This window comes from Quercus lobata, chromosome 11, assembly GCF_001633185.2.
Source record: "Quercus lobata isolate SW786 chromosome 11, ValleyOak3.0 Primary Assembly, whole genome shotgun sequence".
Taxonomy (NCBI): Eukaryota; Viridiplantae; Streptophyta; class Magnoliopsida; order Fagales; family Fagaceae; genus Quercus; species Quercus lobata.
Genome location: NC_044914.1, coordinates 47,410,216 through 47,434,251, shown reverse-complemented (window position 1 = coordinate 47,434,251; position 24,036 = coordinate 47,410,216). Strand labels below are relative to the sequence as shown.

The following is a 24,036-nucleotide window of genomic DNA, read 5'->3' as shown; positions in this document are numbered from 1 at the left end:
TACACGTTAACAGCCTTAATAATTTGCAATACTAAAATTATACGAAAACAGGATTTGTATTATAATTGACAAAAATGCTAGTGCCATAATAAAGTACACAATTTTTATTATAACTTGTTTACGTGACAAGTTATGAATGGCAAAAAAAAAAAAGAGTAATAGGTTTGCGACTCAATACCTGCAAGTTATGACAAAAATTATATATTTGATTATGATACTGAAATTTTTCTATAATTGAGCATGAAGCAGGCCTCCTCTTCCCCTCACCTAAAATGGCATGAAACAGTGGGTCACAAGTCACAGCTCACACAACAGAGTACGATTGCAATGCTTTTTTTTTTTTTTTCCTGTCTGACGATTGCAATGCTGATGCATATGCATATCCAGTTATCAAAAGTTATCCACAATTCCAAAATTGTGGTTATCCAACTATTAATGTGATGATAAAGGAAAAAAAGATAAAGAAAACAGAATAATGTTAAACAGTGTCATGTGCGCATATACCAGATTTCACTTTCATGGGCAATCACGAAAGAAACCACGAGTTGTGTTAATAATCTCTGTTCTGTTTCTGACATCGTGTGATCTCTCATGATACCTATCAAACATAGTACAATTATGCAAGGTTGTCAAAATCGGGATCCTATGTAGGATCGTTGAAGGTAGGTGAGATCGTAGATCGTAGGATCGGATCGTGAATTGTAAGATCCTACATATTTTCAGATTTAAAGCAAAAAACACATTGATAATGACTTTGTATGTTGAATAATTACGTAAATTATAAATTCATCCATAAAAAAACTTAGATTTGCATCATATGATGTAATTTGCATGTCATACATCGCTAAATCTATACTAACGAAACAAATATATTTAAGTTTTGACTTAATGTATCTAAAAAGTTCAATAAATATTTAATTAGCAACCAAATACCAAAATATTTATCAAAACATAAGGAAAATATTTTTAAGTTCTAAGTTCCAAATTTGAAATCCAAAATAAGTTAGCAAATGGAAACTAGATAACTACAATATGAAATCCAAAAGTAAGATGAATATTAAGATAAAGCGAATATTTAATTATTCTCATTCTAAGGTTCTTATAACCACCGTCCTAAATTCCTAATCATCATCATTCATTTCATCATCTATGTAGACATTATATATTTGTATACTAGAGTTGTAAAAGATATCAAGATACAATTTCACACTCAACTATTCAAGTTATACCACTCAGCAATAATTAAAGAGTATACTCAAAAAAATCAATCAATCTATATACAAATACAAGCATAACTGATAAAATTATAAAAAAAATATATATTTTAGTAATATTAGAACACAAATTAGTATATTGATCAAACAAATTTAACAATATTATAGCTTAAAATGCAGCAAAGCCAAGTCAAATTCTTCATTTAGAAATAATGAAACATTCTTTCATTTTGATTACAAGTGAACTAAAAACTAGAAAACATTTGCTTAGGTTGACATAATTTTATAAAATAAAAAATAAAAAGTCATACCATCACAATATGAAAAAATAAAAAACCTTAAAGCTTCATCAAAACAAAAAATTTATCCAAAAACAAAAAAAAAAAAACAAAAAAATTATGTTTTTGGTAGGATCGGTAGAATCCCATACGATCCTACGATCCTATACGATCCTACACGATCCTACCATTTTTACGATCCTAGTACGATTCTAATCGTTTTGGTGAGGTGGGATCGTAAAATCGTACGATCCTACGATCCAGATCGTGATTTTGACAACCATGCAATCATGTATTCATGTATCTTAACCAAAAAAAAAAAAAAATCATGTATTCATGTCCCAGTCCTATATGGTTTTAGAATAAATTTTTTTTTTTTATAAACAATTTAACTTTTTTTTTTTAATTTATTGAAATAGTAAATTGTAAGTAATAAATAAAATAATAATGGTACGGGTGAATCTATGTTTATAGTTTTAACTTTTAAGTTTTAAGTTTTAACCCGCCTTGAGCAAATATAACACATAATTTAATGATTTGTTTATATGTTTGACACAAAATGTAATCTTAAATGCAATTTTCGCATTTGTTGGTATTTTTATGATATGAGAAAACTTAAGTAAATGGAAACAGTTTTTCCTGTTGTCAACATAAAACAAGTTTAATAGGGTGGAAAATATTTTCGAGTTTTTACCAAGCGGAAAACATTTTTCATGATATTACAAATTTAATTGATCACAACAAATAACTCTACACTAAAAAAATATTTTCCTCACAAAAACTATCCCAATGATAAATTTTCCTCTTTTCACCTCTTTTTTTTTTTTTTAATAGAAGAGGTTTATAAACCTTTTTTTTTTTTTTTGGAGGAACAAGAGGTTTATAAACTTGATTCCAAACCTAGTCAAAGGAAATATTTTAAGCACCACCTCACCGCCAAAGGGACTAGGATAACTTAAATTTTTATAAGAAAGGAAATATTTTAATAAATAAAAAGATGACTTTTTTTTTTTTTTTTTTTTTTTATAAAAAAGAAAAGAAAAGAAAAGATGACTTTTCGTCGTTTTGAAATGTGGTAAGGTCGGCCGTGACTCGTGAACCATTAGAATTGTTTATGAAAAAAAACAAAAGAAAGAAAAAAGAAGCCAACTCTCTGTCTCTGTCACTCTCTCTAGATTGGTTTGTAGTTGTGTGTTAATTATTATTGTATTTTTGTTCACATAGGCATGAGTTGTTTCTTATCTTTTATTTTATTTTATTTATTTATTTTTATAAATCAAAATATACTCATATATGGTATCTTCCAACACCCTTTGGTTAAGATTATTATTTTGTTTATTTAATTGGGTCGAGTTTTGCACAATTTCACTTTTTAAAAAAAATAAAAAAAAGTCATTTTACAAAATTTATAAACTAATAAAATAAATTCATCTAAACATGCTAAAGTGGGTTAAGATGTTTAATTCTGTTATTTTTTTTTTCTTTGTTATTTATTTCTTGATATTTGTATTGTTTTGTAAGCCCTAGCAAAGAAAAAAAAACATTTGCCTAATGATTGTAGTATACAGATAAACTAATTATCATACAAAACAGAAGAAAAGACAGATTTTTCCCCCAGCTGATGATGACAATAAGAATTTCATCAAGCATGTATGAAACTTATGGATGGTTTGAAGTGATCAACCATTATATATGTATATATATATATATATATATATATAGCATCCGTTCCATGATGACATCTAAACATTAATTGGTTTTTTGTACTTGTCTTTTTCTATGCTAGGATGTCCTATTTATGTCAATGAGAGTAATATAATAACTGATGAAACTCTCTTTCGAATTTCAATCAACCAGAGTTTTATTGTTTGTTTGCATCTTGTTGTTGTGGCAAGAATAAGAATTATAACATGCTTCACAAAGAAATACTATGATATGAAATATACACTCTCTCTTGTACATAAGAGAGGAAAACTCTCACAAATACATAGAATTTCATGTACATTAGAAGTAAACAAATAATACAACATCAACCATTTGGTAGTCTAGGAAAAAAAAATAGAGGAAGTTAATCAGTCAGGGTAGTTTATTCATCAAAATCAAGTGACTAGTGTTATGAATGTGAAAACTATTAGAAGAATGATTTTGCAGTAGGTCGGTTTTAAACTGGAGATACCATTTGGTAACGCTGGGAAAGTGTTCAGGGGAGGCACTTCACAGTTCTCACCGTCGAAATATATTCTTTGCGGCAAAGCCCACCCGTTGCTTAATGTGAATTAGTCTGTGTCCTTGTTCAAAAGTATCTCTGTGTTCAATGAACCGACTTGATCCCCATCAGCCTGCAGCAGGATGGTATTGAAGTAATCTATCCCCCAAAAGAGAGCAACTTCATCTGCAAGTGTTCCCATGGCTTAGATATACAACATGTGTAATTGTAATGAAAAGAATAGTAGAAAGCATATCTACAATTTAAGTGTGAAGGCATCTTCTCGCTAGTTATTCATTTGGGTATATTCTAGGCCTAGACATTGTGTAATTTTTCCTTTCTTCCAGGCTTGGCATGAAAATATCATAATTTAACATCAGGGAATTATAGTGCAGATATGTATTATAATTCTCTATGTAACATATAATTAGGTACAAGAGTTGTCACACAGTATTGACATATTGCATGGAGTTCAACTAAATCCAAAAACTTCTCATGCAGGATGAAAGATGGTGTACTGTAACATTGATTGTTGGCACTTTTAACATTATTGAGTTTCAAGAATGTACATTGAAAATGTTAGAAACACATAATGATTGTATTATATTTCATACAATAATAGAATATACATGAGTGCTTTTATATAGGAAGCAAAATATGCAGTACAAGTAAGTGTGCTATACAAGTAAACAAGGTAGGCCTAAAACCCACATACCCTAATACACGTTAACAGCCCCCCTCAAACTCAAAGTAGATGTGAGACCAACTTGAAATTGTCAACCAAAGTATGAAGGCGTCTTTTAGGATGTGACTTGGTGAAAATATCTGCAAGTTGATCTTTAGAAAAGACTGAGATCAGCTTGAGAGCACTATGGACAAGATGATAACGGATAAAATGACAATCGATGTCGATGTGTTTAGTCCGTCATGGAAGACATCATTATGAGCAATATGAATGGCACTTTGATTTTCACAATAAAGAGGAGTAGCAAAGGATGTGGACAGACCTAACTCTTTGAGAAGCCATCGTAGTCAAAGGAGCTCAGATGTGGTATCAGCAAGGGCATGATATTCTCCTTCAGTATTGGAGCGGGCCACATGAGTTTGTTTCTTACTTCGTCAAGAAATCAGAGAAGAACCAAGAAAAAAGCAATAACCAGTGGTAGACTTGCGATCAATAGGATCTCCTACCCAATCAGCATCAGAAAATACACGGAGAACAAGAGGAGACTGAGCAGAGTAGAAAAGACTATGGAAGAAAGTACCCTTCAGGTATCGAAAAATGCACAGAACAGCAGCATAGTGAGTCAATCGTGGAGCAGATAGATACTGACTCACCTGGTGAACATCATAGGAAATGTCTAGACGAGTGACAGTGAGATAAACTAGGCTGCTAACCAAACGTCTGTAAAGAGAGGGATTAGACAATGGTTTCCCCTTTGAGGAAGTTAGATGCGCATTAAACTCAACTGGAGTGTCAATAGTCTTGTTATCAGTGAGTCCAGCTCGAAACAAGAGTTCAGAGGCATACTTGGTTTGAGTAATATATAGTTTATCTATAGAATGAGTGATTTCAAAACCCAAGAAGTAGTTGAGATGTCCAAGATCTTTTATCTCAAACTGTTGACTGAGAAAATCCTTGAATTCTTGAATGCCACTGAGGTTATCACCAGTTATGATCATATCATCCACATATAGGAGAAGTAAAATAGTGCCTTTGTTAGTGTGACAAAGAAATAAGACAGAATCATAATTATTGGCCATGTAACCCAAGCGAAAGATGGTAGAGCTGAATTTGGCAAACTAAGCTCGTCGAGCTTGTTTAAGGCCATAAAATGCACGTCGAAGATGACAAACTTTGTTTGATTCAACAAAGAGACCAAGAGGAGGTTGCATATAAACTTGTTCACTTAAATCCCCATTAAGGAATGCATTTTTGACATCCATCTGAAAAATGTCCCATTTACTAGCAGCAGCAACAGTTAAGAGGGCACGAACAGATGAGATACGAGCAATCGTAGTAAAGGTTTTTTCATAATCAATTCCATACTCCTGTGCAAAACTTTTTGCAATAAGACGAGCTTTGTAGCACTCAATGGACCTATCAGAGCAAGTCTTAATCTTGTAGATCCACTTACAACCAACCATAGATTTTCCAAGGGGGAGAGTCACCAAATCCCAAATATGATTTTTAGATAATGCATTAAGCTCCTCTTTCATTGCAATCTGTCATAAAGGGTCAGTGGAAGCCTTACGATAGGTGTGAGGCTCGTGTAGTGTAGCAAGGATAGTGTAACAATGACAATCAAGTAAATGTGCAAGAATGAATTTTACCTGAGTTGAGTGACGAGGTGGAATATTTTGTGCAAGATCTTTAAGCAGAGCAGGAGTAGGGGACCCAAGCTTAGGGTTGGGTAACTCGTCTTCGACCTGTTCATTAAAGGGTGAACTAGGAAAGGGATCGATATATCTGGTGGTTGGATAGAGAAGTCCATAGGAGAATCATGAGCAATTACAGGAGGACCAGGATCAGCTACAGAACGAATATGTACCTCATCTGGGAAAAGATCTAAGACAGAGGAGGAAGATAGCGAGGTATGGAAGTGAGAGAGCTCGACAAAGGAGCGATGTTCCCAAAAGACAATATTGTGGGAGATACGAAGACGATGAGAGACAGGATCATAACACCGATACCCCTTTTGAGTTTCGCCATAGCCAAGAAAACTATAAAACCTTGACCGAGGCTCAAGTTTGTTCTGCTCAAGTGGCTGAAAAAGAACGAAATAGGCAGAACCAAAGGAGCGAAGATGATGATAATTTGGAGGTGACCCAAAAAGACACTCATATAGAGTTTGATTGTGGATGACAGGATTAATAGCATGAACAACATGAAGTGTAGCTTTGCCCCTAAAAGGAGTAAAAACTTTGGCAAAGAGAAGGAGAGCACGAACAGTGTCAAGAATATGACGAAATTTTCTTTCGGCTCTACCATTTTGCTGAGAGGTACCTAGACAAGTTAGTTGATGAACAGTGCCATAGGAATGCAAAACAGTTTGGAAAGTATATTGAGTGTACTCAAGAGCATTATCAGATCGAAAATTTTTGATATGTTTGGAAAATTGAGTTTCAATAATTTTTGCAAAATTGGAATATATTTGCAATAATTCAGAACGATGTTTCATATGAAAAATCTAGCTATAGCCGGAATAATCATCAACAAAGACAACAAAATATCGAGATCCACTAATACTAGAGATAGAGAAAGACCCCCAAACATCTGAATGAATTAGGTCAAAGATATCAGTGGACATCGATTCACTAGTATTGAAAGGCAAAATTGGTTGTTTTCCTAACTGACATGAAATACAATCAAAATTTTATGTGGACACTGAACCTAACAAACCTCTAGAAGCCAAGTGTTAGGGGTGTGTCGGTTCGGTTTCGGTCGGTTTTCTAAGTGTTGGCCAACCGAAACCGAAATTTTCGGTTTGAGAAATTCTCAACCGAAACCGACCGAAATAATTGGAAATCCGTCGGTTTCGGTTGGATTTGATTTCGGTCGGTTTTGGTCGGTTTTTCGGTTTCCTCATCATTTATTTTCTAAGAAAGCAAACAAAGAAAAAAAAATTAACAAACCCAGAAAGCAGAAACCCAGAAAATATTAACAAACCCAAAAGAAATAAACAAACCCAGAAAATCCCTTTGCTTTCCCACGTTTTCTCACCACCCAAACACCAACAAACACCAAGCACCAAGCACCAAGCAAAGTAGCAAACACAAAACCTAAAAAAAAAAAAAAAGAGAACGGCGAAGAAGTGTACCAGCGAAGCCAAACTCACAACCTTTTACCTTGAAACCCAGAAATCACAAAGAACAAAACCCAAACCATGAAGAACAAAACCCAAACACCCAGAAACCTTGAAACCCAAACACTAAGAACAAAACCCAAACCACGAACCCAGAAACCTTGAAACCCAAATAGAAACCCACAAAGAACAAAACCCAAACCACGAAGACAGAAAAATCAAACCAGAGAGGCGGCGACAGCGAAGGAGGCGGCGGCGATTGAACCCAGGTGGCGAAGACTCCAGGCAGCGGCGACAACGGGGTTTGTTGATGTTTTCTCTCTAGATCTTTGGGTGGGTTTCTTGATTCTTGTTTTTGATTCTCTCTGAATCTTGTTCTTGGTGTGGGTTTTTCATTTCTTGCTTCTTTATGCTCTCTCTTGATGTTGCCAACGGAAGTGAGAGAGAACAAAACCCAAACGTGAGAGACAAATGCAGAAAATAGGATTAATAGGGTTATAAAGCAAACCCCAAAACGACGTAGTTTTGGTAAGGAGAGGAAAAATGAAAAAGGCATTACTAAGGGTCGAACTTGGGCTGATTGGAGACAAGCATGTCTCCTTGCCGCTAGGATACCAGGTACTTTGTTAAAATATTTTGTACAAATTATTATTTAATATATTTCGGTTCGGTTCGGTCGGTTCGGCCTATTAGAAATTGCAACCGAAAACCGAACCGAAATTATCGGTTTTTTATATGATAAAACCGAAACCGAATCGAACCGAAACCGAACCGAAATTTTTGCATCGGTTCGGTCGGTTTGAAGCGGTTTTTTCGGTTCGTCGGTTTTTTGCACACCCCTACCAAGTGTTGTACCCGAGAGAAAGATGTGTGACCAAGTCGGGCATGCCAAAGTGCAAGGGAAGGAATAGAAGAAACTGCAACAGCTACAGGAATAGAAACAGGAGCAACAAGTGGAAGACGAAAGTTGTCCACAGGAAACATACGCCCAACTCTAGGACCAGTCCCAAGGTCCTGTCCCATCCTCGGATCCTACACAATACACCTAGAATAATCAAATATAATGCGATAACCTAACTCGGCTAATTGTCCCAATGAAAATAAATTGTAAGAAAGGTCAGGAACATTAAGGACCCTAGGAATCGAGAGGTTGGAGGTCGAAACAGAACCTATATTATGACTAGACATTGTGGAACCATTTGTAGTGCGAATATTAAGAGGGTGTGGTGCAGGTTTGAGTTCAGAAAATAAGGACGAGTGAGGTGTCATGTGATTGTAACAAAGTAGAATCCATAAGCCAAGAGGAAGGAGACATACCAAATAAAGCTGTCAGAGAAGAGGAATAAGATGCATTACCAACCATATGAATGACATTGACGATGATGTTTTTAAGGTCATTTGTGGACATGGTGAAAGTGCGTCCTGAAGACTTAGACTATGTATAGATGGGAGCCATTGGTTGGACACTCTCAGTGTTAGCAACAATAGCAGCATAAATTGAAACAGTTGATTTTTGCAATGATAGCAAGTCTCAATATTGTGGCCAAAACGTTTGCAAAAATTGCAAAAATGTTTGATGGATTGTCGACGATGATTATTGCAACAAGAAGAAGACCTGTCCTTATTCTTCATTTAGAAGCAAAATATGCAAAAATGGATTGCAAAAATGAAATTTATGCAAAAACTGGATAAGAAGCACCTGGACTGCAAAAAGTCAACAGTCAACACTGAAAGTCAACGGTCAATGGTGGAACGTCAACGGATGATGATAGTAGGTTGACTAGGCAATGACGTCAGTAGAAGAGAAGATGACGTCAGCAGATGAAGTTAGTAGCAGTAGGGGTGGTGGCATGTATAGCGTGTGAGGCGCGTAGACAACGTGGCAGAATTCTTCAGTGGCGTGTGAGAGCGTGTGGTTAGTTCAATGAGGCCGATTCTTTTCCGATGATGTAGATCGGAGAAAGACGATTTCGATAACGGTGGCGGTGAGATGACCGGAGCAATACTGAAGGCGCGTGAGTCGCGTGGAAGAAACCGTCGAATCTTTGAGAGGTGCGTGGCGGCACGTGTAGGGTCAGATGATGATGATTCCGGCGGCGTTTTGTAGATCGGTTGAAAATCTACACGGTGATATGTCTTATGTCCTAATCGGAGGTCCGATGTGGAAGATTCGACAGAGGCAGTGATCTTGGTGGCGGTGATCGAGCATATGGCAGTGAAGATTCAACCTTGGGCATCTCTGACGACGGTGGAGCAGTCAGGAGAGGGTAAGGAAAAGGTTTACTGACCAAAGAAGTCTAGGCAGCAAAAAATACTAACAAAAACAAGACTGCAAGACACAAGAAAGTTAGAGCAATGACTTTGATACCATGTTAGAAACATTGAATGATTGTATTGTATTTTACACAATAATAGAATATACATGAGTGCCTTTATATAGGAGGCAGAGTGTGCAATACAAGTAAGTGTGCTATACAAGTAAACAGGGTGAGCCTAAAGCCTACATACCCCAATACACGTTAAAAGAGAAGAAAAAAAAAAAAAAAAAAAAAAGAGGCACTGCAGTTGAGCATTTGGATATATGGAATAACCAAGTGCTATCTATAGTAGAGAGAAATGTGCTCGGTTCGAGTTCATTGGCATGTTAAAACCAATTACTTGAATCAATGGAGGGTGAAACTGACAATTTCTAACTACAATTACCAAAGAAACTTCTCAAACTGGAATATGCTGGTTCAGCATCCTGGTTTCAGCCAACCTGCAACAATATACAGCTTCAACAGTACCGTGCACATATGATCACTGCATTGGACTTCGTCCCTATTATTGTAGAGAGAGAGAGAGAGAGAGAGAGAGAGAGAGAGAGAGAGAGAGAGAGAGATAGAGGGAGAGATGAGTGGCATGTAAACTTGCAAAAATTATTTGATGACAAACATATGATAACAATGCTGCCAAAATTCCACAAGCTGCAGTTTGGTCTGCCTCTTTGCATTCACAACTACACTTGGGACAGGGTGTGATGTTGGGGTTGTAAAATGTTGAGAGTGACACACAGCAGACTGGTTTTTTGTTAGCCAAAAAGCTTGAGTAAGTGCAAGTTGATTTCCATGTGTATGCAAGACACAAGTGATATTATAGAATTTGGTCCATAGTGAATGCAATTCAAGACAAAACTTCTGATTTACCAAAAAAATTTGTATAACTAATTTCATTAATGTAAGGTAACTAAGGTTCAGTTTTTCCATACATAAATCAACGAGGCTCTATTAAAATTCCTGACCTACGTCTTCAGCCTTTTTTTTTTCCTTGTTTACTACATATTAATTTGGAATGGTTCTTAATATTTGAAATCAAAACTCACAGAATGCTATTTTGAGCCTGGTTCAGTCTAGCAGCCAATTTTGGCAGGTTGGCTTAGGCTTCTTGTTACCTGTTTCTAGAAACCTTACCACTACTTTTTGATAAGTAATAGACCATGGTAAGACAAAAGCTGCAATAGTATATCTCAACAAGGTATACAGATAGTCTTCTCTGTGAGGAGACAAATGTTTTCCCGGGAAGTTCAAAATTCAAGCATAGACCCAGAATTTGGTTGGTTCAACTTCAAAATTAATATGAAAGTGTGACCAATAGTTGGTTGACCAAACCAACCTGATTGAAATTTCATTGTGACTAGTTAATGCTAGAGTTTAATCTAATAGAAATTCTGGCAGATGATTGTCAGAAGATGTTTCTCAGATCATCTAAGATTAACAGAATACCACATCTCACATGTCAGATCACTACAAGCATAAAACCAGGTAAAATTGTGGCAAATGAAAGGTGGTTGTGTGTGCTATGTTATTTCAAGGAGTGTTGCATTTGTTCAGCAAAAAGAAGAAAGCATAGTGTTGAATATGGCATGAAGCACTTAAAACCTGATTTTGTCTTCTACCTCCAATATCAGAGGTAACTGTGGGATCAGTGTCTAAAACTGGGCCACAAGTGTAGCCAGGACGTGGTGCCATCAAAGTGAGATTTTGAGGCTTATAAGCAGGAAAATTTCCCGCTAAGTTGCCAACTTTCATTTCAAAGGAGGAGAGTGAATTGGAAGGGTCGATAGCCCAGGGAGAAAGAAGACCGCCACGGCAGCAATCCTCTGACCTATTTTGTGGTAAGGCCTCTGGCATGAGAGAAACAATCACAGGGTCTTTCTTGCAGCAGTGTGGTGTCTGGAACTTGAAGGTTGTGCAATTTCCTTGCTGGGTGGCAAAGGCACCACTCATTGACCAGATCACTTCAGTGTTGGTCCATGACCACCCTACCTTCCACCCAGGTTGGTCCACATGGCGATACTGATAGTAATTTTGGATAGTAACCTTTGCCTGCAAAGAACAATCATGTTTTTAGAGATCTTATTAGAGGCACATAGTACACAAACTTCCTCAAAATTTATAGAATTCTATATTTGCCTTTGAAACTATATATTTTTTTAATGATGCCATGTACTAGAGTCTGGAAAGCTTCTTGAATTACTTGTTAAGTTATGATGTGTAGAGGCATTCTTAGGTTATGGAACACAGCATTGAGAATCCCACTTGTTCATGGTTGAGTCTTCTATATTCTATGTTCTGAAAATATGCCTACTTAGTATGTCTAATATACAGTAGTGGACTGTAATAAGTGTACAAAATGGTAGAACTGATTTAAGATTTGAGCAAAAACAGTACTAAGCACTAACCAGATAGCCATCATTTGTCCAATCATGAATGTCGAAAGTAACTGTAATGTTTCCATTTGGATCCAAGGGATCATAGCAATCTGCAGAGCAGAGAAAACATCATCCGATTAAGCAAAAAAAAAAAAAAAAAAAAAATTATCTCTAGTCTCTCCCAAAAACTAAAATCAAAGAAGTAACAAAGAATAAGTTTTATGCCTGATAAACTGCATATAGCAACTAATGCTATTGACAGAAGTGCAAAAGACCATCTAAGTGAAGGAATTAGTGTCATCTTCCTCTGAAGAAAATCTGGTAGAGATTAGAGTTTATTATGGTAGAATGTGACAAGCAAGACCATGATTTAACTTTATTAAGAAGAAGAATTATTCTGTATTCTGGATAAATAAAAATTTTGTCTTATCCATCTTTACGCTTGGATCAAAGAAGAATCATTGGAAATATCAACTGAATATGTATGAAAAGACAAAATCTAATGAATAGACAAAATCAGATGGTAGGTTCATGGAGACCAAGTTTAGAAGATTCTATGACCACTCATGCAATGCTAAGCAACAGAACAAAATTGGAAGGCTGCTTTTATTTTATGCAACTCCATTTAATAGTAGATGTAAAAGGACGGTCCACACTTTGTTCTCAAAATATGTGGCAAAAGAAAGATAATATAATATATATTAAGGTCAAAAGAAAACACAATATTGCAGCTACCGTTATCTATATACCTGGCATTCCAAGGTATCTTTGTTTTAAACTTATCATTCATCTCCTCGTACTGTCTGTTGTTTCAAAAAATTTATGGCATGCAATTATACAAAAGGCAAGTAAATAAGTATCCATGTAAGTGATGGTATTACACAATGTTGTTGGACTGTCATTTACACAAAAGAGGCAGAGTCATGAACCCAACCCATATCCAAGTATTATTATACCTTCACATGTAATTCTTTGGCTAACAAATTGTTCTAATTTTTTTGGGTTTTCTCAGCAAAAAAAGAAAAAAAAAAGAAAAAGTTCTTTCAGACTATTTTGAATAATTTATTTATACCATATTTCTATGTTTCCATGTCTCCTGTACCACATCTTAGGCTGCTGAATGTAATAAATATTCCAAGCTCATGATAAAATATAATCTATGATCATCAGCAAGGCATCAAGGTATTAATCTATAACTTATATAAATGGATTAGCTATTTACAACCTAGGATGATGGCCCATGGTTAGGGTTTTGGTGTGGGGTAGGTCCGAAGTTCAAATCCTTGGTGATGACAGTGTGACATTGGTTTGGCTTAGAATTATTATTGGTGGGTTGAGGTTAGATTGTGGTTCAACCCACTAGAGAAAACGTTTGGTGGATCCTCCACTTATGTTCTCTCCTTGTTAACATTTCTAAACCTTTAGGCATTGATTACTATAGAAATTATTACGGTCATGTCTTGGTGGAGTTTGTACATTGCTGTAACACAGCACAAACTTAAAAAGATGGCAATATTAGTTATCTCATGCATCAAATATGCACACATTATATGTACATGTTTTCTCTTTATAGTATGTGACCCTACAGTTATATAGGATCTACATACTATGAGAAAGATTATACATATATTCGATGCTTGAAATACCTTTTTAAAAGAAAGGCACACAAATGATGGCAATAGAATGGGGCAAGGTCAGATCAGGGATGCCTTGTCCCATCTTTTAGGTGGAGAAACTTGCTTGGAGTGAGAGCATGATAGATCAGATTTAGGATGGGTTGCTAGTGTTTTCTAATCCCTAATGACATGAATTTGACATTAACAAAGTAGAGATGAAAGAAAAAGGGGGAGGAGTAGTCGTGAAAGTGCAAAGAGGAAAAAAAAAATACAAGTGATAAGAGAATGGTAACATAATATGTACAATATATGTATGTATGTGTGTGTGTGTGTGTGTGTGTTTGGGGGGGGGGGGGGGGGGGTGGGGGGCTCCTAGCCAATCACTTCTGCTGAGTAGGAAATGGCATTGTGTCCAATTGGCATGTTGGTTCGAAGAAACACCAATCACTTGGCATAGAACAGTTTTCCTTCAAATCGAATTGGAATAATCTTTTCCAACTCATTACGTGATTACTGCTAAAACCATCTATATGTAATATTTAAATAAGTAGCATGACTCATTAAATTGGTCATTTGACTAAAAATATATGTAGATAGTTTTATCAATTGCCATATAGTGAGTTGATTTTTTTTTTTTCCCCTTCAAATCGGTTTAGAGGTCAACTTTCCTTCAAGCATTTCCTCAAAGCTCAAACAGTCTGACAGCGTAGCTCGGCAGTGCGTTGACGAATAAATAATCACCCTCTGATCCCTCTCCATTTGGCTGTTAATAAAATCTGACAAAAGAGTAGAAGTTTGACTGTAACTTGGGCCTCGAAAATAATAGCCCATTTTAAGACATTGTGTGTTTCATTAAAATTCCACTCTCCCTCCTGTGGCCCAATAGTTTACTCTGCAAAGCATCATAGGGAAGTGAAGTCATGGGCTAACAACCTTTCATGGGCATACCCCTATTCCTATCTATGTATCACATATTTTCAATTGGTTGACATTGATGGATCGTCTCCCTATTTACTATACTCTTCCAACTTTTCAGGCCAATAAAGTACTTTAGCTAAAACTATAGTAATATGCATGAGTTTTCTATGCCCCACTAGGCCCTAGTGGAACCCGTGCACGGGAGCAACAACCCCATCAAATTTCACACTTTATAAAAGCATTTGATTAAGATGTACTTTTAATTTATCTACAAACTGTAATTCCTCTAGTATGGTGTTTAAGACATATTTCACTTACTAACATAGACTAAACAAAAGTAAAAAGAGAGACAAAATTTTTTCCATCTTTTTTTATTGCTTGCTAATATGTTAAGTTGTGATTGTTACAATATTCATTTCACATGAATTGACACTATTTTTATTGTACACAAATTACAAACATACCATTTCAATAATTGTAAAACGAGTCTTAAAATATTTTGGAGTGATGATACAATTACTACAAATTTTATTATATATGTCTTACAAATTGATATGTTGACTTTAAAAGTATAAAACAAAATATACTAAAGAATTTTTTTTTATTATATTATTGTTGTGCTACCAACTGCATTTTGTTGTCAACTTGACAGTAGTTTTCGTTTTTCTTTTTATAACTACACTTGGTGAAGAAGAAAAATTGGAAGAAACCTTTGAGGTTTAATACCCAATAATTTAGTTGCCTCAGGTTTTCAGGAAAGCTAGACCTCTAGCCTATGAAGCAATCAGGCCTATCACAATCATATCTGTTTATATGCCAAAAAAAATGTATAAGTGCAGTGCAAGTCAATAAGTTACTAACATTACATGTGAGACTACAGTAGTGAACTTATATGTATGCAAGATAGATTTTATATGTCGATTACAAAAGATGTCAAATTTCCTTGATTGGCATAAATAAGTTTGACAATTTTCATTCAACATTGAATTAGAAAAAAGTGACATTTGGTTGTCACAAATTAAATAATAGCAGTAGCCGATAATGTAGTTCAAGGAAAACAGTTGAAATTAAAGTCAAGACTATTAACAAAAATCATATGTAACCCACCAAGTCCTACATCTCGATGCTAACTATATGTATTGAAATAGAATACAGAGTGTAACCAAGAAAGATATAGTATTTGGCAGGTCAAGATGGCTGAGAATGTGCCTGTAGTGGATGATGAAGAAAGTCTCTTTGCTGGAAACAAAGTCCAACCTTGCACCTCCACACCAATGCAAGTAACACTACACTCAGGGTAAATGAATTATTCAGAGTGATCTACTGTCCAACGTATTCCTTATAATCTTTTTGCAGGTCACAGCAATGGAAAGCTGAGGAAGAGAAGTGCACTACTACAAAATTGAGTGAGATGTTGGGCTTGGAGGAGTTCTTCTCTTTGAAGGTTACCATAATTTTTTTCCTGTTGCTATGGGTTGACTATTCTACCTTTATCATTGATTACAGAAAGATAGGATTACACTTTATTTTGAAGGAACAAAAATTAAAACTATAATTTGAGTGTGTGAAGGATAGAAGGCACTAGTTTGAGAGCTTATAATTATAAGAATCTTAAAATAAAAAATTGATGATATTTTAAGCATTTTACATTATTTAACAATATCATTATTAGTCTTTCATCCATATTAATAACTACTTGGACTGAAGTGAATGTAAAGTATGAAACATATGGGAAATTTAAATAAATTTTGAAAATAAATGAATGTATGTATAATTTTTCCATCAAATTATGGGAGGTAAAGTATAATTCAACCCCACTATCCTTGTGACTTCTATCTTTGGGTTGAGAGCTTTGGATACAAGAAGATAATTGTAAATTATGGGCGGTAAAGAATAATTATAAGAATCTTATAATAGAAAAATTAAAGATATTTTAAGAATTTTACATTATTTAACAATATCATTATTAGTCTTTCATCTATATTAATAACTAATTGGACTGAAGTGAGTGTAAAGTATGAAATATATAGGAAATTTAAGTAAATTTTGAAAATAAATGGATGTATGTATAATTTTTCCATCAGATTATGGGAAGTAAAGTGTTTTGTTAAAAAAAAAAAAAAAGAATAATACTAGGAACACAATATTTTTCAAAATGGTTAACATGATCTTTTGTGATTGGATTACCAACACTTTCACCAATATCCACCCACTAATTTTATTATGCATCAATCTTATAAGCCATATTAACTGTTGTGAAAAATATTGTATTCCAATATTTATTTATTCTGAAAGAATAGTGCACACTTGGAATATTAGTTATAAACTAAGGCATTATGTATGAAAATCTCAACTTATTCCTAGTCCTAGGTTTACAATTAGCCCTGGTTCTGATGAACCCAACCTACCAAGACATAGGATAGGGGAGGTGACTGGTGACTTGGGCTGGTCTAGCTCAACTGCCCTTGAGGTGGAAGCTACCACACTATCACATTCCCTAACTTGTATTGTGGCAAGTGAAAACCTTAGTTTATTCACTTATTCTTATTAACAAATTAATGTTGATTTCCAGGTATGGGGAGCATCTTTGGCAGAGCTTGTTGGCACAGCAGTCTTTGTTTTTGCACTTGACACCATAGTCATCTCCACCTACGAGACTCAAACCAAAACACCAAAACTCATAATGTCATTCCTTATTGCTGTCACTACAACAATTATCCTCATCGCCATCAATCCAATTTCCGGCAGCCACATCAACCCCGCCGTCACATTAGCCGCCATGCTTGTCGGCCTAATTTCCCTTTCAAGGGCTGTCATATACATATTGGCACAATGTGCTGGTGCTGTGCTAGGTGCACTAGCACTTAAAGCCGTGGTAAACAGCACCATTGAAGAAACTTTTTCACTAGGAGGTTGCACACTCAATGTCATTGCACCAGGCCCAAATGGGCCCATTATGATTGGACTTGGGACAAGCCAGGCCCTATGGCTAGAGATAATATGTACTTTTGTGCTTCTTTTTGCTGCAATATGGATTGCTTTTGATCATCGCCAAGCTAGAGCTTTGGGCCGAGTTGTGGTCATTTCTATAATTGGAATCGTAGTGGGCCTTCTTGTGTTTATTTCAACAACCTTGACAGTAGCAAAGGGTTATGCTGGGGTAGGTATGAACCCAGCTAGGTGTTTGGGCCCAGCACTTGTTCGAGGGGGCCACCTCTGGAATGGACACTGGATTTTTTGGGCTGGGCCTGCTATTGCATGTGTGGCATTCTATCTGTACACAAAGCTCATCCCACAGCAGCATTTCCATGCTGATGGGTTCAAGCATGACTTCTTGAATATTTTGAAGGCTATATTTGCATCAAACCATGCTCACAAGAAGTGAAGAAATGGACTTTCAACTTGGGAGAATTGGTATTTCCTAAGAGTTTTGTGAAAGACAGGCAGGTATTCTTGGTGTTTGAGGCTTCATTATCATGGGGTTTTAATTTAATTGCAAATGTTAGGCTCTTGACACTTCTTTGAGGCCTTCATTCTAGGTGTGTTGAATTAAATTATCTCTGTGTAGCATGGACTTCCAAGAAAAAGTTCATGTGACTCTTTTGCCATGATGTAATAAGTAAGCATCAGCCTGATCTCAAAATGTGTTTATGTTTTTTGAAAAATCAGTTTTGTTAAGAAAGAGCAGAAAAAAATCAACGCTTGCGTGTATACACACTAAGATTTACGTGGTTTACCCAAAACTAGGGTTCCATATTCTCGAGATTGTTACAAATCTATAGTTTTATTATGACAACTACAAGTCTACAAGATGAGTTACATGGATCATTAACATATAAGGCCTTGGGGCATTTAAAATATACTAAAACACCAAAAATACCCCCCCACCCAAACATAAGTAACACAATAGATCAGTCTCTGTTCTCCACACACATCTCATAAAATCACCCTCAATCAGTTATGCCAAGAGATGAATGAAATTAGCAAAATTTAAAATGAGTTTGATGATCTCCAACGGAAATTACTTGGAAAGTATAACATTATTGTAATGATATTGCGGATATATAAAGGTGTAACAATGCAAAGCTCGGTCTCACTTTGCCAGGTGCTTATCAGTAACTGGTTTCATTAATTTAATCAAAATATGAACTGATCAAAAGGCAAGCATCCTTGGTGACTTTAGAATGAATATTCTTGCAACTAAATCTAAATCCTATTGTTGCATTTGATTTGTTAATTTAGACTTGCAAGCCCCATTGTCCTTAAAAAAATCAGTTGGACAGAGCGTGTAACACAACATATGCTCCCACTGTCTTCTGCGAAATGCTACAAACTTCAAGGTTACTCCCAAGGCAAAAATGGCTAAACATCTGGCATATTTTTCACTTGTGACATTGAGAAGTAGCTAAGTATGGTATAATTGAATTGGCAGTATTTTTTTCCATTCTTTACTATATATATAGGAGTTCTGATGAGAGATTCATTAAATTGGAATAGCTCTTGTCCCTTTCGCTTAGAACTAATCATGGATAGAGTTGTCCTCAGAGAAGATGGTGAGCAATTGCCAATATCCCTTGAGAAATATGAGGCAAATAGTAACTCCTTCCAAAAAAAATTTCTTGCTTTCATAGGTGCCCATGAATTTTACTCTCCAGAGGTAAACTTTGTTAATTCTCATGCTTAGTGTATTATATAGTAATTTTCTTCAGTCCAGTTTGTTCCAAATACTTTTCCAATATAATATGGGCAACAAATAAAGAATACATGATTTATCTACATGATGTTCAACAATACTACAGCCACACCCATTCACATGCCGAATTTTACAACTTTTTTACTCTTTCGATTGTGAGTGATAAACAGAAAGTAACGGATCCATATGAGTAGAAAGTGTTTACCACTCATAGTTATACAAGTCAACAAGTAGTGAAATTGAGTGTATTTTGAGAATTATTCATATTATATCCAGTGGCGAAGCTAGGAATTTATTTTTGGGGGGACCATATATAAATTTTTGTGTGTGTGTGTGTGAAATGTAAAATAGTAATATACAATACTTTATAACTCAATTTTTCCCTTTTATTTGTTGAGATAATTGTTAAAATACTTATGTGTTCATTTTAAAGATGATGAATGTTTAATTATTGTAATTTGTTGACATATGTATTTATAGATTGTATTTTATTTAAATGAAAATTAAGTTTATTTTTAGACTTTCTTAAATATATATGTATGTTATCAAGTATGAGGGGCCAAAATGATAAGGTTATTTAAAAATTTATAAAATTTTTAGTATATTTTCAAAAAAAAAATTATTTTTTTCAAAAATTTTGGGGGGGCCTAGGCCCCCCTTGGTCATCAAGTGGCTTCGCCACTGATTATATCTAGTTGTCAATTCTATTCTACTGATGGTTTTGATTAAATTATTGATGAAATAGAATATTTCAATACTAATTTATTTTTGTATAGCAAATTACTTCTATTTTTATATCATGTAGAAGGGTAAGACATAACTCATCTTCAATACAAAAATAAGGATCCAAGTCATCAAGAAAAGAAAAAAAAAAAAAAAGACAAGAAAGAAAGAGAGTTAAAAACTTAAAAAGAAAAAAAAAGTTGGTGTGAATCAAACCTTTACCAATATTGATTGGAATTTAAGTTGAGTTGGAAGGTTAAAATATACCAATCTAGTGATTGAAACGGAAATATTTTATAATTGTTCAGACTAGAAGGGAATGGAATTGACAACATTATACATCCCTCATTTTGTATATACCATGCAACTGGAGTAAATTTTACTATTCATCCAAAAACCATTGATCAAAATTTGATATCCCATAAAATTCTTCTTCTATCTAAATTGTTTTACTTATTTACTTACATGATATATATGTATACACACAAACACGATTTCAACTTCCACTTTTTCAGTTTTCACCCCAAGCACATTCCAACCTGCTAGAATATTAGTTCAAGTGCTTAACCTCAATTATACATGATTTATTTGTTTTTCTCAAAAAGAATGGAGCTTGATGCTTCCCCTCTTGGTTCTTAATTTCAGATGTGGAAGGCAGCTATCAGAGTTACTAGCAACTGCCTTTTATGTGTTCACCCTCACCACTACCATCATCTCAATCTTGGACTCAAATGTGGTTGAACCAAAGCTTCTTGTTCCACTTGCTATCTTCCTTATACTCTTCTTGTTTCTCATGATGACAGTTCCATTATCTGGTGGCCACATGAGTCCAATCTTAACATTCATAGCTGCACTCAGGGGTCTTATAACTCTTGCTCGTGCTGCCATCTACGTCTTGGCTCAATGTGCAGGTTCAGTAATTGGTTTTTTCATACTTCAAAATGTGATGGACCGTCAAACAGTACAAAACCATTCCTTAGGTGGCTGCACAATTGATGGCAATGGAGCAACAACACATCCACTAAGCCCTGAAATTGCATTGATATTAGAATTCGTCTGCACATATGTGTTTCTCTTTCTTGGTGTGACAGTGGCATTTGACAAGAAAAGGTGCAAGGAACTTGGCATGGCAATGGTATGTGCTGTGGTGGCAGCATCTTTGGCACTAGCAGTGTTTGTGTCAATAACAGTTACAGGGAGGGCTGGCTATGGAGGTGTGAGTCTGAACCCTGCAAAGTGCTTGGGGCCAGCATTGTTGCAAGGAGACAGATTGTGGGATGGCCATTGGGTTTTCTGGGTTGGGCCCTTTTTTGCTTGCATTGCTTATTATGGTTACTCTATGCAGTTACCAAAGGAGAGTTCAGATTTGGAAGAAAAACAAGAGTATGATATTGTGAGGCTAGCTAGGGCTTGATTTGGGAAGAATGGCAATCCTACTATTCTTCAAGGGAAAGTTTAGATAATGTATTTCCAATAGTAACATTTAGTTCCAGGAGACTCTGTTGGCAATTCTAAAAAATAAAAGTGTATTTTAGCTGTGCTCTAGTGTGCGTTTGACTCCAAATTAAAAAAACCAGCTTATTTTATTATTCAGTTTATTTTATTACTATTCGTGATCTCTATTGTACTTTTTTTGTACTATTCATGAGTTCCACTGTACTATTTTAACTAACTTTATTTTTATTTATAGTACTTTCAATAAAAAGTTTTCAGACACAGTAAAATAAACGTCCCAAACAAACTTTAGTGGTAATTTTGAACCATCTATTCACAGGAAAGTAATAAAGCAGCATAAATTTGTATACTGTGTTGTGTCAAAAAGTACAACTAAAAAAAAAAAAAGTGATCTCATTACACGTGCTACAAGCATGCTCATATATATATATATATATATATATATATTCTTTTGATAGGACTTTACCATTAATCTCAATTAAAAGTTTATATAGCTAGATTGTGATGAGAACAAACATAAAAAAAAATGAATACACTAGTTGTGGGTGCGTTTAATGGTATAACTTACCCAACTTCTTACCCAAACTCATTTGCTATATCTATTTCCCACATTGCATTTGCACCATAGCGTTATTGTGTACTAAAAAATTAGTGACAAAAATTGATATTAAGACAATTTCCAATAAAATTTGGAGAGAGAGAGAGAATAATAACAAAATAACTACTATAAGATAAATGGTGGATTGTATTTTGTCACAATTGTATTATAGTAATGGTAAGAGTCTAAGAGATAGAAAAACAAATAAAGCCAAAAAGGGTGGATGTCATAAATAATTTAACTAATTATTTTATAATTATAAAATATAACATAATTATGGTAGGGTTAAGGGCCTAAAGTGTATATTGGGCCTTGGGCCTAGTCTGAGGATGCGAATGGTCCAAGGAGGAATAAATAGCTATGGGTAATTCCAATCTAAAGCCACGTAAGTAGGGAATGAGTGGAATGTGGTCCGAGGAGGAACATCTCCTTAGATAAACCGGGAACAGCTCCAGTATGTATCCTGATAATTAAGGTGACCTTCCAGGAAGCCTTAACGACAAGAATGTGCATCATAAACATACTAGGGTGATGGGAACTCAAAAATATCTAAGGGAAAGTTGTTACCACCACATTAAATGCACTACAGTTACTCTTCTGGCCTCATTTATGTGGAGAAGACCCCCGAATAGTGCTGCCTTGGAAATCACAACTCACAGAAAGTCAAAGAAAGTGTCTGATGGGACGAATACTCAAATAAGAGCTCAAATAATCAATAAGTGTATGATCAAGATGGTCTAGAGGGAGCTATATAATATAAGAGACCTCCTATGAGGAAGGGGGGGGGGGAATTAGGAAGAAACACCGTAACAATCTAGAACTAGACTTGTAACATTACCTAAGAACAATATATATAAAAACTAGTGTCCTCGGACTTCGTCGATGACATTTTTTCTTCAGTTTACACTTGTGTATTTTCATTCTTTTGTCATCAAACCTACTAACTTGTTGTTTGATTAACTAAAACCCAATTTTCTAACTCATTCTCTATAAATTCATTGTTTTGGACTTTTTTGGCCTAAGTCCATTCATACCTTGGCCCAAGATCCCAAATCTGGTCCTTACAATTATATAATAAGTTTATAATTAATAATATTTACTAAATAAAGTCAAAGTACTTTTAAATATTTTAAGTGAATTTGCACATCTAGTATTTAGAAAATAAAAATAACAAAATGTAATAATATATATTAATATTTAAAAAATAATGTTCCTTTAACCATACAAATGAATATCAAATAATATAAAATATAAACATTAACTTAAGTTATCTCCTTTAGGAAACCATTTAACAAAATTTAAAGAAAGATTAAAGTAAAAAAGGAGAAAATTTTCAAATATAAAAAACTAAAAGTAAAAAAATAAAAAATAAATAAATTCACCAACAGGAAACTACAGTACTGTTTCCCAATTGGATACCAATGCAATAGGGAAAGTTTTTATAATTCTTTACGGTTCTCATGAAATCTCTTACTTAAAGTCTATGCAATACCACATATGTGACTTTCGCATGTTGTGAGAGAAAGGTGTTAGCACCCTCTTGGGTAGGGATGGCAATGGGATGAGGTGGGGCCAAAGGATGGGGTTTTCGGCCCCGCCTTGCATGATTTTGTTTTGTCCCATTCTTGCCCGTCTTGCATGATGGGGAAAATTTTCTTACCTTATCCCCGCCCCTTGGGGCCCCACCCCACCCCATAAAACTCGACTTCTTGTTGATTTGCTCACAACTATTACAATTTTTTTTTTTCCTAATAAAACATGTTTCATGAATAAAAATATACTTAAAATTACAAATAAATTTATCTCATCAAATCAAACTAATTTTTAGCAAAAAATGAA

At 34.9% G+C, this 24,036-nt stretch overlaps 1 protein-coding gene and 2 pseudogenes across 1 annotated transcript; 2 read left to right on the top strand and 1 right to left on the bottom strand.

Moving 5' to 3' along the window:
• Nucleotides 1-3,591: 3,591 nt before the first annotated feature.
• Nucleotides 3,592-12,495, bottom strand: LOC115967003 (annotated as a pseudogene).
• Nucleotides 12,496-15,851: 3,356 nt separating this feature from the next.
• Nucleotides 15,852-18,491, top strand: LOC115967417 (aquaporin-like). The gene is made up of 3 exons (XM_031086506.1): nucleotides 15,852-16,004; nucleotides 16,085-16,172; nucleotides 17,301-18,491. The coding sequence occupies exons 1-3, from the start codon at nucleotides 15,922-15,924 to the stop codon at nucleotides 18,111-18,113; spliced, it is 984 nt and encodes a 327-aa protein (XP_030942366.1). The 5' UTR covers nucleotides 15,852-15,921; the 3' UTR covers nucleotides 18,114-18,491.
• Nucleotides 18,492-19,253: 762 nt separating this feature from the next.
• Nucleotides 19,254-21,599, top strand: LOC115967002 (annotated as a pseudogene).
• The last annotated feature ends 2,437 nt before the right edge of the window (nucleotides 21,600-24,036 follow it).